This window comes from Pipistrellus hanaki (genome assembly GCF_964339955.1).
Source record: "Pipistrellus hanaki genome assembly, chromosome: 16".
Lineage (NCBI taxonomy): Eukaryota > Metazoa > Chordata > Mammalia > Chiroptera > Vespertilionidae > Pipistrellus > Pipistrellus hanaki.
The window spans coordinates 45642612-45658175 of record NC_140518.1 but is presented as its reverse complement, the minus strand read 5'-3'; the positions used below and the strand labels follow the sequence as shown (position 1 = coordinate 45658175).

At 38.8% G+C, this 15564-nt stretch overlaps 1 protein-coding gene across 4 annotated transcripts in view; it reads right to left on the bottom strand.

Moving 5' to 3' along the window:
* The window catches only part of AKAP10 (A-kinase anchoring protein 10), an 80199-nt gene that overhangs the window by 50140 nt on the left and 14495 nt on the right, over window positions 1–15564 (bottom strand). For 2 of the 4 annotated variants that reach the window (XR_014792946.1, XM_084861428.1), the window contains exons 2-4: window positions 14362–14409; window positions 12029–12211; window positions 8475–9032 (exon numbers count right to left, since the gene is read on the bottom strand). Coding sequence is in view for 3 of the 4 variants with exons in the window: in XM_084861428.1 (XP_084717554.1) it covers window positions 8475–9032; window positions 12029–12211; window positions 14362–14409 (789 nt within the window). In the remaining variant the exon portion in view is untranslated. Of the gene's footprint in view, window positions 1–8474; window positions 9033–12028; window positions 12212–14361; window positions 14410–15315; window positions 15533–15564 lie in introns of those variants that run through there. The other 2 variants (XM_084861429.1, XM_084861430.1) reach the window with 2 other exon arrangements.

Genomic DNA, 15564 nt, shown 5'->3' with positions numbered 1-15564 from the left:
ATGCCCAGTGCCCACTTGGTACCATATACAGTTTTTACTGTATTTCATGTGCTGTAATTTAAACCCCCATAACTATTTTGTATTACCAATTTAGAGTTCTCAATCTCTTCACCCTGTCACCCAATTCCCCAATCCCCTACCCTTCTGGCAACAATCAGTATATTCTCTGTAACTGTTTTGTTATTCTTTTTCTGGTTTTTTTTTTCTTTCTCTTTTTTTTTTTTCTTTTTCTGTTTTATCTATTCATTTATATTTTTCTTTAGACTCTTCATATGTCCTATCTATCTTTCTCTGATTTCAGTTACCATTAATAACCTCTAGGTCCATTTATGTTGTCGAAAATGGTAAGATTTTATTCTTTTTATGGCTGAGTAATATCCCACTATAGTGTATATATATATATATAAATACATAATACACACACACACACACACACACACATAATTAGAGGCCCAGGGCACAAATTCAGGAATGTGTGGGGTCTGGCTGGCCCGGTCTTCAGATTAGGGCTGGGCCTGTCGGGAGGAAATGTCAGTAGGTTGGTCCCCCAGATATAGAGAACTACAAATTGGTAAATACAAAATAGTTATGGGGATTTAAATTGGATCTCTGCCCGCTGCCCCGCCCTCCTGTAGCTCCCCCTCACCCCCTTCATAGCTTGCTGCCCTGCCCCCTCCTGTAGCTCTCCCCTGCCCGCTTGTAGCTCGCAGTCCCACCCTCCTGCTGATCCATTACCCGGTTGTTATGCAGTCGGTCGTGGTCGCTACACTTCACAGTGTAATGACCATTTCGTACATCTTTATTATATAGGATTCTTTTTACAATAATCAGTTGTTAGACACTTGGGTTGCTTCTGTATCTTGGAAAATTGCAAATAATGTTGCAGTGAACATTGAAGGGTGCATAAATTTTGTGGAATGAGTGTTTTAGTTTCCTTCAAATATGAATCAAGAAGTGGAATCACTAGGTCATAGGCAGTTTCGTTTTTACTTTTTTGAAGAACCTCTATATTGCTTTCTTTTAAAAAAATATATATATATTTTATTGATTTTTTGCAGAGAGAAAGGGAGAGAGATAGAGCTAGAAACGTCGATGAGAGAGAAACATCAACCAGCTGCCTCCTGCACACCCCCCACTGGGGATATGCCCGCAACCAATGCACATGCCCTTGACCGGAATCGAACCCGGGACCCCTCAGTCCGCAGACCGACGCTCCACCACTGAGCCAAACCGGCTTTGGCCTCTATACTGCTTTCCACAGTGGCTGCACCAAACTGCATTCCCACCAACAGTGTATGAGGGTTTCCATTTCTCCACATCTTCACAAACACTTCTTCGTTGACTTACTGATTACAGCCATTCTGTCAGGTGTGAGGTGATATCTCATTGTGGTTTTAATTTGCATTTCTCTGATGATTAGAGACATTGAGCATATTTTCATATGTATATTGTCCATCTGTGTGTTGTCTTCGGAAAAGTGTCTTATTAGGTCCTTTGCCTGTTTTTAATTGGTTTAATTTTTTTGGTGTGTTTTTTAAATTGACTTGTATGAGTTCTTTATAAATTTTGCCAATTAACCCTTTATCAGATGTATCATTGGTGACTATCTTCTCCCATTCAGAAAGCTGTATTTTGATTTTTTTGCTAATGGTTTCCTTAGCTGTGTACAAACTCTTTAGCATAATGTAGTCTCAATTGCTTATTTTTGTTTTGTTTCCCTTGCCTATGTGATATATCAGGAAAAAAGAAAAGAAAAAAAAAAAGCCAGAAATGCTGATACCTAAAAGTTTCTTCTAAAAGTCTATGGTTTCAGATCTTACATTTAAATCTTTAATCCATTTTGTTTTTATTCTTGTACTAGAGGCCCAGAGCATGACATTTGTACACTGGGTGGGGGGTGGGGGGAGGCCAGTGGAATCTCTCAGCCTGGCCTGTGCCCTTTCGCAGTCTGGAACACCTTGGGGGATGTTCCCACTGGGAGCAGGCCTAAGCCAGCAGGCAGACATCCCCTGAGGGTCCTTGGTGCTGCCTTGGAGGTGGGAGAGGCTCCTGTCACCGCCGCTGCATTGGCTTCTGGTTGAGTGGTGCTCTCCGTTTGAGCACACTGACAACCAGGGGGCAGCTCTGGTGTTGAATATCTGTCCCTGGTGGTCAGTGTGTATCCTAGCAACCAGTTGTTCCACTGTTCAGTCTATTTGCATATTAGGGTTTTATTTTATAGCCTAATAAAGGCTCTGGTGCACGAATTCTTGCACCGGTGAGGTGTCTCAGCTGGGCCTTCAGAAATCAGTGACCACCATGCCACCGCAGCCAGGCCTTACCCACCAGCTCATGGGGCTCCAGCCCGCTGTCCACGCTGATCCCGCACAGCACAAAGTAGTGTGAAACTGATCGGGGGTGCGGGTAGGAGAAGTGTCCACGGGAGAGGCATGCGCCCCTGCAGCTGTGCTCACCAGCCTGGCGTCGGTCACCTGTCAGCTGAGTGGCGCTCCTGCTGTGGGAGTGCACTGACCACCAGAGGAGCAGCTCCTGAATTAAGCATCTGTCCCCTGGTGGTCATTGCACATCATAGCTATTTGTTGACCAGTCAACTGGTTGCTTAGGGTTTTATATATATATATATAGATATAGATATAGATATAGATATAGATATAGATATAGATATAGATATAGATGGTATAGAAGTCCCAATTAGTGCAATAAGACAAGAAAAAAGAAAAAGTTTGAAGAAGAAATAACACTGTCTCTATTCACAGATAATGTGAATGTCTATGTAGAAAATCCTAAGTAATCTACCAAAAAAGCTCATAAAAGTAGTGAGTTTAGTAGGTCACAGAATAGAGGATCAATATATAAAAGTCAATCATATTTCTATAAACTAGCATTGAAAAATTAAAAACAAATTTTTTTAAAATACCACTCACAATAGCACCAAAAAAAGAAATGCTAGACACAACTCTAACAAAACATGTAAAGAATCTTTATGCTGAAAAGTATAAAATGCTGATGAAAGAAATCAAAGACCTAAAAAAATGAAAACACACACCATATCTATGGATTATAACATTCAATACAGTTAAGGTGTAAATTATCCTCAAACTGATTTATTGTTTAAATGCACCTCGAATAAAAATTCCAGTAGGATTTCTCATAGATACAGATGAGATTATTCTAAAATTTATATCAAAGTAAAAGAAATTAGAATAGAAAGAGCATAGTCGGAAGACTCATACTACCCAAATTTAAGACTTACAATAAAGCTACAATGTCATATCAGTGAAGAAATGAACACATAGAGAGAGAGAAACCAAGATGGCGGCATAGGTAAGCGCCTAAATGCAGCCTCACACAACAATTTCAAAAAATACAACTAAAATATAAAGTGGACATTATGGAGAACTACAGGAAAGTTGACTGACTAGAAATTCTACAACTAGAAGGAAAGAGAAAACCAGAAGGAAAAATCAGAGGAGCTGTAAAAGCCTAAGGAGACATGGTGCACACGTGGGGAGAGGACGGAGCCGGAGAGGAGGGGCGGCTGAGTGCCTGGCTGGCGTTCCCTAGTGGGAAGGAGATAAAAGCTCCGGACTGTGCTGAACCCCAGATCCGACAGCACTGAACCCCAGTTCTGGGCGAGACCCTGGGATGCCAGGCTCATACAGAAGGATTCTAGGCTGTAAGGCAGAGAATTAGGGAGCTGTGAAAGGCAGAGCCCCGGAGTCGTGCACATTGCGTGCAGAGGATTGACTGTTGACTATGTCATTGGATTGCCCTAGCAGGAAGGAGACAAAAGCTCTGGACTGTGCTGAGCCCCAGTTCCGACTGCACTGAACCCCAGTTCTAGACAAGACCCTGGGGACCGAAGCTCATATGGAAGGAATCTGTGCTGTAAGGCAGAAATTCAGGGGAGCGGCAAAAGGCAGAGCCCCGGAGTCATGCACGTTGCGCGCAGAGGATTGACTGTGCCACTGGATTGCCCTAGCGGGAAGGAGACATAAGCTCCAGACTGCTCTTACCCCTATTTCCAACTGCACAGAACCCCAGTTCCGGGCTCACTAGGGGAGGGACTAGACTATCTGGTAGTGGGCAAAACTTGAGGGCACCTTTCTCTCGGAGGTGCTTGCAGCGAGTACCAAAGCACCAAGTACCAAAGGATACTCAGGAACCTCATAGGGCGGGGCTGACAGGAAGCCAAGGCTGTAGGCTCCACCCTGAAACTGTGCCCCATCCAAGCTAAGCACAGAGGCTTTTGTGCATAGACACAGCTGATCCTCACAGCCAATTGGCCTGGAGGTCAGTTCCTCCCAGTGATACCAATAACAATTAACACAAAGGGGTGCACCAAGAGTGTTCACCTCAGATAATTGGGAGGCTGACCCACTGAACCATATAGGACACCTTAACACACAAAGCCACCCTACCAACTCAGGGAAGCAGCGAAAATGCCGACACAAGGAAACAGATCACAAGCGAAAGAAATGGAGGACAAAAAGCGACTGGAGGCTGTTTCATCTTGGAGTGTGTTTGCTGGTTTCTTTCTGAAAAAGCTGCATTTAATACCAGTCTTTGCAGGTGACACTCATCATGATCTCCCCTACTCAAATTGATCATCAATGGGCCTGGTTGAAAAGAATGATTCAGAAAGGATATTCAAGTAAAATCTGCAGACGTCTCGTGATTATTTCTGGTATTACGTTTCTCATCGTTCATAACCTGATGGCCATTTATGACAGATACTGGGAGTCACAAGATGACGCCACGATCCAACTAGAATTGCCAAGGTGTCTCATTGACAAGGATCAAATCGATGCCGCACAAAAGAAGAAGCGGAAGTACTCCAAGTCAGGATGATCTGAAATTAAACCTGGACGCCATTGGGCTTTTGGGCCTTTTTAAAGTCTCTTGAGCATTTTTAAACAAATAAAGTTGGGTTTCACAAAAAAAAAAAAAAAAAAAAAAGCGACTGGATATAGAGTTCAAAACCATGCTTACAAGGTTTTTCAAGAATTTCCTAGAAAAGGCCGATAAAATAAATGAGACCTATGAGGATATGAAAAGGGATCAACTAGAAATAAAGAATACATTGTCTGAAGTAATAAATATTATACAGAGTCCTAAAAACAGAATGGAAGATCGCAAGAATCAAGTCAAAGATTTGGAACACAAAGAGCCAGAAGAGACTCCTCTTCAGAAGCAAGAAGACAAGAGAATCCAGAAAGTTGAAGATAGTGTAAGAAACCTCTGAGACAACTTCAAGCGAACCAACATCAGAATTATGGGGGTCCCAGAAGATGAGAGAGAGCAAGATATTGAAAACATACTGAAAGAAATAGTGACTGAAAACTTCCCCCACCTGGTGAAAGAATTAGACTTACAAGTCCAGGAAGCGCACAGAACACCAAACAAAAGGAATCCAAAGAGGACCACACCAAGACACATCATAATTAAAATTCCAAGAGCAAAAGACAAAGAGAGAATATTAAAAGCAGCAAGAGAAAGCAGGTAATTACCTATAAAGGAGCACCCATACGATTGTCAGCTGATTTTTCAACAGAAACCATGAAGGCCAGATGGGAATGGCAAGAAATATTCAAGGTGATGAATAGCAAGAACCTACAGCCAAAAATACTCTACCCAGCAAAGCTATCACTCAAAATTGAAGGCCAGATAAAGAGCTTCACAAATAAAATTTTAAAAAAAGCTAAAGGAGTTCATCACCGCCAAATCAGAATTATATGAATTGCTGAAAGGGGTTCTTTAGGAAGAGGAAGAAAATAAAGATAAAAATTATGAACAACAAATATGTAACTATCAACAAGTGAATCTAAAAACCAAGGGAATTAAAAAACCTGATGAACAATATTAACTGTTGAATATAATACAATCGTATGGAAGGGGAGTAGACTGACAATTCTCGGGGAAGAGGGGAGTGCAGAAAGAGACTGAACATAAACTGTGCACCTATGGATGAGGACAATGGGGGGTGGGGAAAGGGCAGAGGGTGGGGTGGGAACCTGGTGGAGGGGGAAAAAATGAGGAACTTTTGTAATAATATGAACAATAAAGATTTATTAAAAAAAAAAAAAAAAAGAAACACATAAAACCATGGAACAGAACAGAGTCCAGAAACAGACTTAACTACCCTGTTTCCCCGAAAATAAGACATTGTCTTATATTAATTTTTGCTCCCAAAGATGCGCTAGGTCTTATTTTCAGGGCTTGTCTTATTTTTCCATGAAGAAGAATACGGTACACATTTATTATTAAATGAAAATAAAGGAAATTTATTACCTGTATACGGTATGGTAGTTGTCAACACAAACCAGACAAACTGTGAATGCTACAGTATCAAGAATTTACTCATTTATTCAATGACAATCATGGCATCATCTTCTGGAACATCATCATAACAATCCAATTCCTGAATTTCCTGGTGAATTTCTTGTGACTCCATTTCTTTCAGAATCAGTGGACAAAATCTCTCATGTTTAGCAATAGCATTCTGAGACAGAGCCTAGGGGGGCCTTATTTTTGGGGGATGCCTTATATTTCACTCAGAAGGAAACCTGTAAGTAGGTCTTATTTTCGGAGGATGTTTTATTTTCGGGGAAAAACAGTATATAATATAGCCTGGCTGGTGTCGCTCAGTGATTGGAGGGTCCTGGGTATAATTCCAAGTTAAGGGCATGTACCTGGGATGCAGGTTTGATCCCTGGTCCCATTAGGGGCATGTGTGGGAGGCAACCAACCCATGTCTTGACTCACATAAATCCGTGTGTGTCTCTCTCCCTGCTTCCCACTTTCTCTAAAAATCAATGGAAAAAATATCCTCACATTAGAATTAACAAACAAAAAAGCTACATACAGTGCACATTCACTTATACGGCACCCTGGAAAAGGCGAAACTAGAGACATGGACACTGGCAGGTTGAAAGTGTCGGGATACAGAGGACTTGACTACAAAGGTCTTCCTGCTTGTGATGACAGTTATAGGAATCTATGCAGATGTCAAAATTCATACAAGTATATATCAAAAAAGTCAATTTACTGCACATAAATTTTAAAAATAATGAAAAGGAGAAAAGAAATACTTTAAAAATAACTCCACTACTATTTCTATTTTTTTATTGAAATTAAGTACCACCCAGTGACAGTTTTAAAAAATAATACAGAATATTTTAATGAAAGAAACAGATATTGGACTTCCATTTGCAGAAATAGGCCAGATTGGGTGTTCAAAGAAACTCCCATAATGTTTTTTAAGAATTGTACCAGAGCTTGTGGTAAAGTACGGAAACGAGAGGCAAAAACAAGTACAACAGCTCCTTTGTCTGAACCTTCTGGGGCTGGTAATCTTGTAGAATTCAGAACGAGGGTGTATGCATTACAGAGGTAATGCAATGTCTTTATATATACCGCTATCATAATCCTAGCATGTAGGACAATACTCCAAAATAAAACACATTCATATTTATGCAATAAGTCCATAACAGTTTAAGTTTTGTTCAGTTTAAAAAATAACTTGTGGCAGTCAACACTTTCTATATTTCTGAATTGCAGACCTGAAGAAGCTAATGGCAAATCAAGATGGGTAAAAGTGCAAGCCCGGAAGGGCATTCATTCACCTGCGAAAAGCCACCAATTTCAAAAGACTTAGAGCTTGCAGTTTCAAAGACAGTTGCCCCAGGACCAAAAAGGGTAGAAGATTAAACCAAAACGATGCCTAGGCAGTACATGGGAAAGCTGTACCTTCCCCAGAATTTGGCTGTGAACATTAAACTGCTCTAAAAAAAATAAGCAAACAAGAAAAACAAAACAGAAAGAAAATCACCTAGCCCTCTGAGAAACAAAGAACATACAGGATAAAAAACACAAAGGCTGTCTAATTAGATTTCCAGATGGTGACAATTAAAAATAAGAGTGTGTAACTTCCACATAGAGAATAAAAAAAAAGAAAGGCTGCTGCAGTGAAATGCCTGGACTATAATTCTAGCTTCCCACTTTCTATAAAACCCAGGGCAAGTTACTTCACCTTTCTAAGCCATGGTTTTCTCATGCAAAACAGAATAATAAAGCCTACCTCATGGAGGTGTGGTGACCACTGAATGAGAACACAATAACTGCCACTTACTAGCTATTAATAAATTTATTTGCAAAGTACAGTAAAAGTGTAATAAAATTCAGACAGACAGGATGGACTAAGTCTATCTGGACAACTAGTTGATTTTAAAAATTTATGGAAAGATAAGCAGGATGGTACTTGACCTTCATTTGTTAATTCTGCTAACATCCTTCCCTGCTGTTCCTTTTTTATACACTGATCCTACTCCAGGACACTCTCCAAATCTTTCCAAATTTAAAAGTAGATATGGGAGAAAAAATCAGTTTGATCCTTTTACTCTCCATCTCAAGTCCCACTTTGTAAATTGGTTTAAAATAAAAAAAGAATAAAAAGATGGAAATCACACACTTACTTTTCATTAGTTTTCCTGATAATTCCTTTAGTGGAGAAGAAATACTATTTCTACTGGCTACTGTAAGTCTGGGGGAGGATTCTTGGATTTCCATGGAAACTTGATGAGCTTCTCTTCTTGCCATTTCAAGATGGAGAGAATGGGCACTATCACATTCCTCGGAAAGGAGCAGGCGATTCTGGGTGTTGCTAGTTCTATTATTCAGGTCACTTTCTTCTGATTGAGTCACAAGCAACTGGGCTGAGCTAGAATCCTCTAATCTCTTGTCAAGAGACTCGGTCACAAAAGGTGCTGCAGTTTCTTGCTTTTTAGATGGAGAGACAGGCTCAACCAATGAGCTCTGCTTCACTGTGTTCAGACTGTGTGCTCTTATTCGGGACCAAGTTGTAGAGCGAAAACTTTCAGCTTCTAACCAAAATTTAACCAAATGCTCCATTCTCCGAAGTTCCATGAATTGAATGAAATAAGGGAGGACAATAGTGTCATGCAAGACTTGTTCAAGAGTCTTTGAAAGACTTGATTTGGCCTCTTGAATCTGGTAGTCCAGACAAGACCTGCCTAAAAAAAGCAAAAGAATTAGCAGTTCAGTAACAAATAGCATCAAAGTTCTTAAAGTTTACTTCCTAGCTATTTAAATGGATAAACAACTAGAAATACAATGGTTTTAGTTCCTAAACAAGCAAAGAAACAACTGTCCAAAACTTAAATTATTAAAAAGCTCCTTGTTACTCAATAATCCTCATCTTTTTAAATGGAAATTCAGGCTGTTATTGGTGAAAGTGGGGTATCCCCTTTCCCAGTGGGTACTAGTCGGGTCCTTACAATAACTCAAGAAAAAGAATTATTGCCCTAGCTGGTTTGGCTTAATGGAAAGAGCATTGGCCTGTGAACTAAAGGGTCCCGGATTTGATTCCAGTCAAAGGCACATGCTCAGGTTGTGGCTCAATCCCCAGGAGGAGGCATGCAGGAAGCGGCCCATCAATGATTCTCTCTCATCCTTGATGTTTCTCTCTCTCTCTTCCTCCCCCATTTTCTCTGAAATAAATAAAAATATATTTTAAAAAAAATTATCTGAGACTTGCACAGAAGAATCAATCATTTTTGTTTGTGTAGAATTATCTCTGGGTTTCCAGTCCCATTTCCCTTAATCCATTTCTGGAAGATGTGCAGCTGGGGATTCAGCAGAGCTGGGAGCAAAGTCAGCATCCAAACTTCCCATTTCGTGGGGTGCTGAGTCCAGTTTATTAGCATCAGGCTAGTTGCAGTCATTAGCCCGTTGTGTGTGGCCTACAAGGCCATGAGCCATGTGGGCGAATGCAACGGAGTCAAGAGAGCGTGCCTCTGCAACAAGAGTGCCAAGAGCCCCAGACACAAGCGAGCAAGAGTGCAGAGAGCAAATCCTTTGTTTAGGAGATTAAATATCTCAGATCTTCCTGAGCTTGCAGTGGCTATGCTTACTCTTGCCAATAACTGACAAACAAGTACCTTTCCTATGTCACCCAGACTTCACTGGGTATGCGTCTATTCTTCCCCTGTCTAGTCCCAGAGATCTGTGGCAAAGCACATAAATGGAGTGCCTAAAGTACTTGGCCTCCCCACTGCACCTTTCCAGTTATTAATAACTAGACTTACTACAATGATCAAAACCATGTAAATTCTTTTCTTAAAATCTTATGGCCTAGCCGGTGTGGCCCAGTGGTTAAACTGGGAGGTCATGGTTCGATTCCCTGCCTGGGTTGCGGGATCGGTCCCCAGTGTGAGGTGTGCAGGAGGCAGCCATGAATGATTCTCTCTCATCATTGATGTTTCTATCTCTCTCTCCCAATTCCTTCCTATCTGAAATAAAATATATACTTTAAAAAAAAATCTTATGGTACTAGTCCCAAAGAAAGTAAAAGGCTAATAATTTTTTTAAATATTCAACATTATAAAAAATTCCAGAAAAGCAAATTAATACAAGATAACCTATTAGATTGTCAAACTGGAAGGTATTTTTTTAAAAAAATAATAGCCCGGCTGGTGTAGCTCAATAGTTAAGCAGCAACCTATGAATCAGTAAATTGAGGATCGATCCTGACCGAATGTGATCAGTGATTATCTTTCATCATCAATGTCTCTCTCTCTCTCAATGTCTCTCTCTCTCTGAAGTCAATAAAAAAATTTTGTTTTAAGAAAGAAATAATAACAAGCACTAGAAAGGCACAATGGAACAGGAAGCACTCTCACCACTGATAATAAGAGGTTTTTAGAGAAGCATCAATAACAGATAACAAACCTTAAGCAATCCGCATGATTTTCAATTTAATAACTTCATTTCTAGAAACTTATCCTAGGGATCAATTGTGATTGTGTGGGGAGATAGCTAGAAAAGTGTTATGAACTCTTAATATTATTTAAAACAGAATAAAGAGTAGCTCTGGGATTTTATCTTAAAAAATAAAACCAAATAAACTTAATAAAAACAACTTTATTTTACATTTAACTAAATTTAGTTGTGATTATAACCACAGCTATTAAAAAACAAAAACATCAAATCTTGGTGTGTGTTTTTTAAATTTTCACAGGATGACATAAAGAGATTTATTTTCATAAAATTAACTGACAGTTACATCAATTTTTCAAAAGGGCTTTTCTTGATCCTTTGCTACTCAAATAATTATCTTTTGAAGCATTTTACATATCATCATCCTTGCTGACTATCTTATTGTCAATGTTAACTAGTCCATCTTCGTAGACATCCATTTCATGAACTTCAAGACAAAATTTTTAATTAAACTTTCAATTCTGAGATATAGTAGATTCATTTGCAGTTGTAAGAAATCTGCATATCTTTTTTGAGAGAAAAAGGAGTTATTTACACAACAGGGATCCTACTATACATACTGCTATGTAAGCTGCTTTTTCACTTTAACGTATCAGACATTTCTCCATGTCTTTTTCAGACTTTAAATGGCTATAAAGTATTCCAGAATACGGTTATATCAAAATTTGACTATTTCTCTATCAAAGGTTATTTATATTTGTTCCTAATTCTTCCCTATCACAAACAATACTGCAATGAGTAGCCTTAAACATATTTATGTATACACCTTTGTGCATACACGTGAGCATACCAAGGACTAGATTGTATATATTTTGATACTTACAAATTGTCTTTTAAAAAATCTTCACCAATTTGCACTTCCACTAAAAAGAAGTGGCTATTTTTTTGCATCTACATTAACAAATTATCAAACTTTAAATATTTATTTACTTAAAAAATTTTACCTATTTTAATTTTCATTTCCCTGAGTATCAGTGAAATGAGGCATCTTTTTCACACAGTCAGATCAAATGTATTTCTTCTTCTGGACATGGCCATTTTTTTATTGCGTGTCCTTTATATTTTGTATTTATAGAAACAAAACACAGTGCTTCCATTACACTTACAGCTATTATTTTAATTTGTATACATTTTTAAATTATATAGTTCAGTATCCTTTGGCAGGAATTCACATATTATACTGAATGCCCTCCTCCTATTGTAAGTTTAATAAAAAGTGATGGTCACTTACCCAAGTCACCAAAATGAGCGGCCTCCATGTGGCTTGGCTGCTTCTTGAGTGTTGCCGTCCTGCTACTTGAAAAGGAGTCCATGTTGGCAGAAATGGCATTGATTGCAATATGACTTGGTCCTGCAGCCTCCAGCAATGCATGATTTTTAGTGCTTTTTTGTGGGGAATATACAGGATTTGAGGCTATAATTTTTCAAAAAATTGTTAAAAATTAAAATTTTATAATTTCTCAAAACATCTTAAGTTTCTTAAAGCCCTCTGTTTTCTCAAAAGAGGGCTTTAAGAGAACTTTAAAAATTAAATATTTTGCCCACAGGCATGGCTCAGTGGTTGAACATCCCAGTTCGATTCCTGGTCAGAGCATATGACTGGGCTGCAGGCTTAATTCCCAGAATATTCCCTACTGAAAATCGAGCACACAGCGAGATCATGTGCCCTGACCGAGAATCGAACCATGACCTCCTGATTTATGGGTCGACATTCAACCACTGAGCAACACTGGCTGGGCAACACCACTTATTTTACTGAGCAGTCAATAGACAGGTGCTTTCTATCTCAGTAAATACTAGTAGCTCCCAGACACAGGATCTGAGTAATACTTGGTAATACCGTAGTTCTTATGAAAGACAAAGTACATAGTGCTGTAATTTAACCTACCGTGTTTCCCCGAAAATAAGACATCCTCCGAAAATAAGACCTACTTACAGGTTTCCTTCTGAGTGAAATATAAGGCATCCCCCGAAAATAAGCGCCCCCCCCTGGCTAACCATGAGAGATTTGGTCCACTGATTCTGAAAGAAATGGAGTCACCAGAAATTCACCAGGAAATTCAGGAATTGGATTGTTATAATGATGTTCCAGAAGATGTTGACATGATTGTCATTGAGTAAATTCTTGCCACTGTAGGATTCACAATTTGGTTTGTGTTGACAACGACAGTACTACCCCGTACCATATACAGGTAATAAATTCCCTTTGTTTTCATTTAACAGTAAATGTATACCCTATTCTTCTTCATGGAAAAATAAGACAAGCCCTGAAAATAAGACCTAGAGCATCTTTGGGAGCAAAAATGAATATAAGACAATGTCTTATTTTCGGGGAAACAGGGTATTACTCCTTGAGATGTGTTTATAGAATAAAGCAGATAAAAACATGAATGTTCACACCTGTTTCCAGGTATCTATATTTATCAATTATTCAATAAGAGTTGAGAGAATTATGCAATGAGGCTGTCTTCAAATTTTTTTTTAAATTATGTCAGGAATGCTAAGCACAGATTATATATAGTCATAAATAGATACAAGCATGGAACTTTGTTTTAGCCTGGTACAAATGTAGAAGTTAGGTAAGCCAACCCTCTTAACCTGCAAATGAGAATCTAAAGGAAGTTACATGACTTCCAAAGTTATACTGTTAGTGTACAAGACTAATATGCTTGAGCCATCACAATCTCTCCTTCCTACTACAATCAAATCTAGTCGTCACAAGCCTCTGCTTGCTAAGGGCTTTTAGCCTCCATCAAAGCTAATCAAATTAGAGGGCAGTCACTAACATGGAATTCAACTGGCTTTAAATAATCAAAATAACCAGGAAAATATCTTACAAATCTCTTACTAAGTTATTATTAGTCTCCGGCAAATTGAGCATATGGAGTTAATACTCAATGCTAGTCACACAACAAATAAACAATTGAAAAAAAATCTAAATAAGTGGCAACCCACAGATTTTATGTAAATAAATTCTATTTATAAAATTTATGTGTAATGGCTATGGAAATAATTTCCATTTTAATTTTCTTATTATAATATTTGTACATTGAAAGAATTAAATCAGTCAAAATTACAGAAAAGAGTATAACCTAAGAATGTCTTATAAACAGGGGTAATATACTGATTCTAATAAAGTACTCAGAATAAGTTTAAGTTAAGGCCATTCATCCAAAGTAATGAAGTGAAGACTGTTACCATCCACACTGGTGGACAAACAGAAAACCAAGGAGTGCTTTCACTCAGTTAAGAGCATTTTTTACTTTTTGCCGTTTTACAATAAACTAAACTAATCACTTTTAGGGAACACTCAAATGTGTGATTAAAGGAAGGCACTGATTCACTGTAATCACTAGAAGAGCCAACAGATGCTTAGTGAAAACCTATTATATGGTAGGTGTTGGGGTATATAAAAGTTAAACAGGAAAATAAATCAATCACAAATAATTCTTAAAAAGGGCAGAAATGATGAATGGCAAATGAAGGGAGAGAATAACAGGACTGAAGAACTCATGAATGCAAAGCACATCCCTTTTTAATACAATGGAATATTGCTGAACTCACCTTTAACTGACTTGGTATCTGAAGTCTTATCTTGTTCTTTGCCTTTCACTAAAAGAAAAAAGAGCTTCATGACCAACCTTTACAATAAAAAAGATACATTCTATACACTGTAAAAATTAGATGAGCTTTATTATAACAGACAAGTATTCAAAATTCTACATGGAGGGACTAACTGCCTGGGGTCAGGGGACAAGGAGCAGGGCACACATCAGGGGAGATTCTCTAAGGAAGTGACCTTTGGACAGCATTCAGTCAAGGACACTGAGTATGCTATGGAGAGACAATGTCAGAACATGTGAGCCCAACTTCCGACTCTGCCGCCTCTTAGCCATGTGATTATGGAAAAGTACTTGGGCATATGATCAGGTTGTGGGCTCAATCCCTAGTAGGGGGCCTGTAGGAGGCAGCCAATCAATGATTCTCTCTTATCATTGATGTTTCTCTCCCCCCCCCCCCCCTTGCTCTTCCTTCCTCTCCGAAATCAATAAAAAAAATTTTTAAAAAGGGTTCTTTGGTTGTACATCATATCTTATTTATTGTGTATTCCCCCAGACAGCATCAAATACAAACATTCCAAACTTAAAAACACTTTAAACTTCTAATACTCAAGGTTTAACAATTTGTTTCTATCATACAAAACAGTGGGAATTCTGCTGCAGAAATGCTACCAATATTTCCAAGAAAGGAAGGTGCATGGCAGCCTAGGCCAAGTGTGAACTCTTACAGAATCTAACATAAGACTATTTTCAACCTCCTTATTTTCTTGTGTTTTTCCAACACTAAATTTTCTTTAACCTCATCATGAAAAGCCTATTAAATAAACCCCAAAATGTACTCATTTCTCTGTGCTCTTAAACATTAAAGGCTACTAGGAGGAAAAAGCTAGCTCTCATAGTATCTGATAAATCAACCCATCAACAAATATTTGAGTGCCTGTTAGTACCAGGTACTTGCCTGGCTCAAAAAAGATAGTCCTGCCTTCAAGAAGTCCACATGCACCAAAACTGTTTTGGCTCAGTGGATAGAGGTTGGCCTGCGGACTGAAAGGTCCCAGGTTCGATTCTGATCAAGGGCATGTACCTTGGTTGCGGGCACATCCCTGGTAGGGGGTGTGCAGGAGGCAGCTGGTCGATGTTTCTCATCAATGTTTCTAGCTCTCTGTCCATTTCCCTTCCTCTCTTTAAAAAAAATCATTTTTTTTTT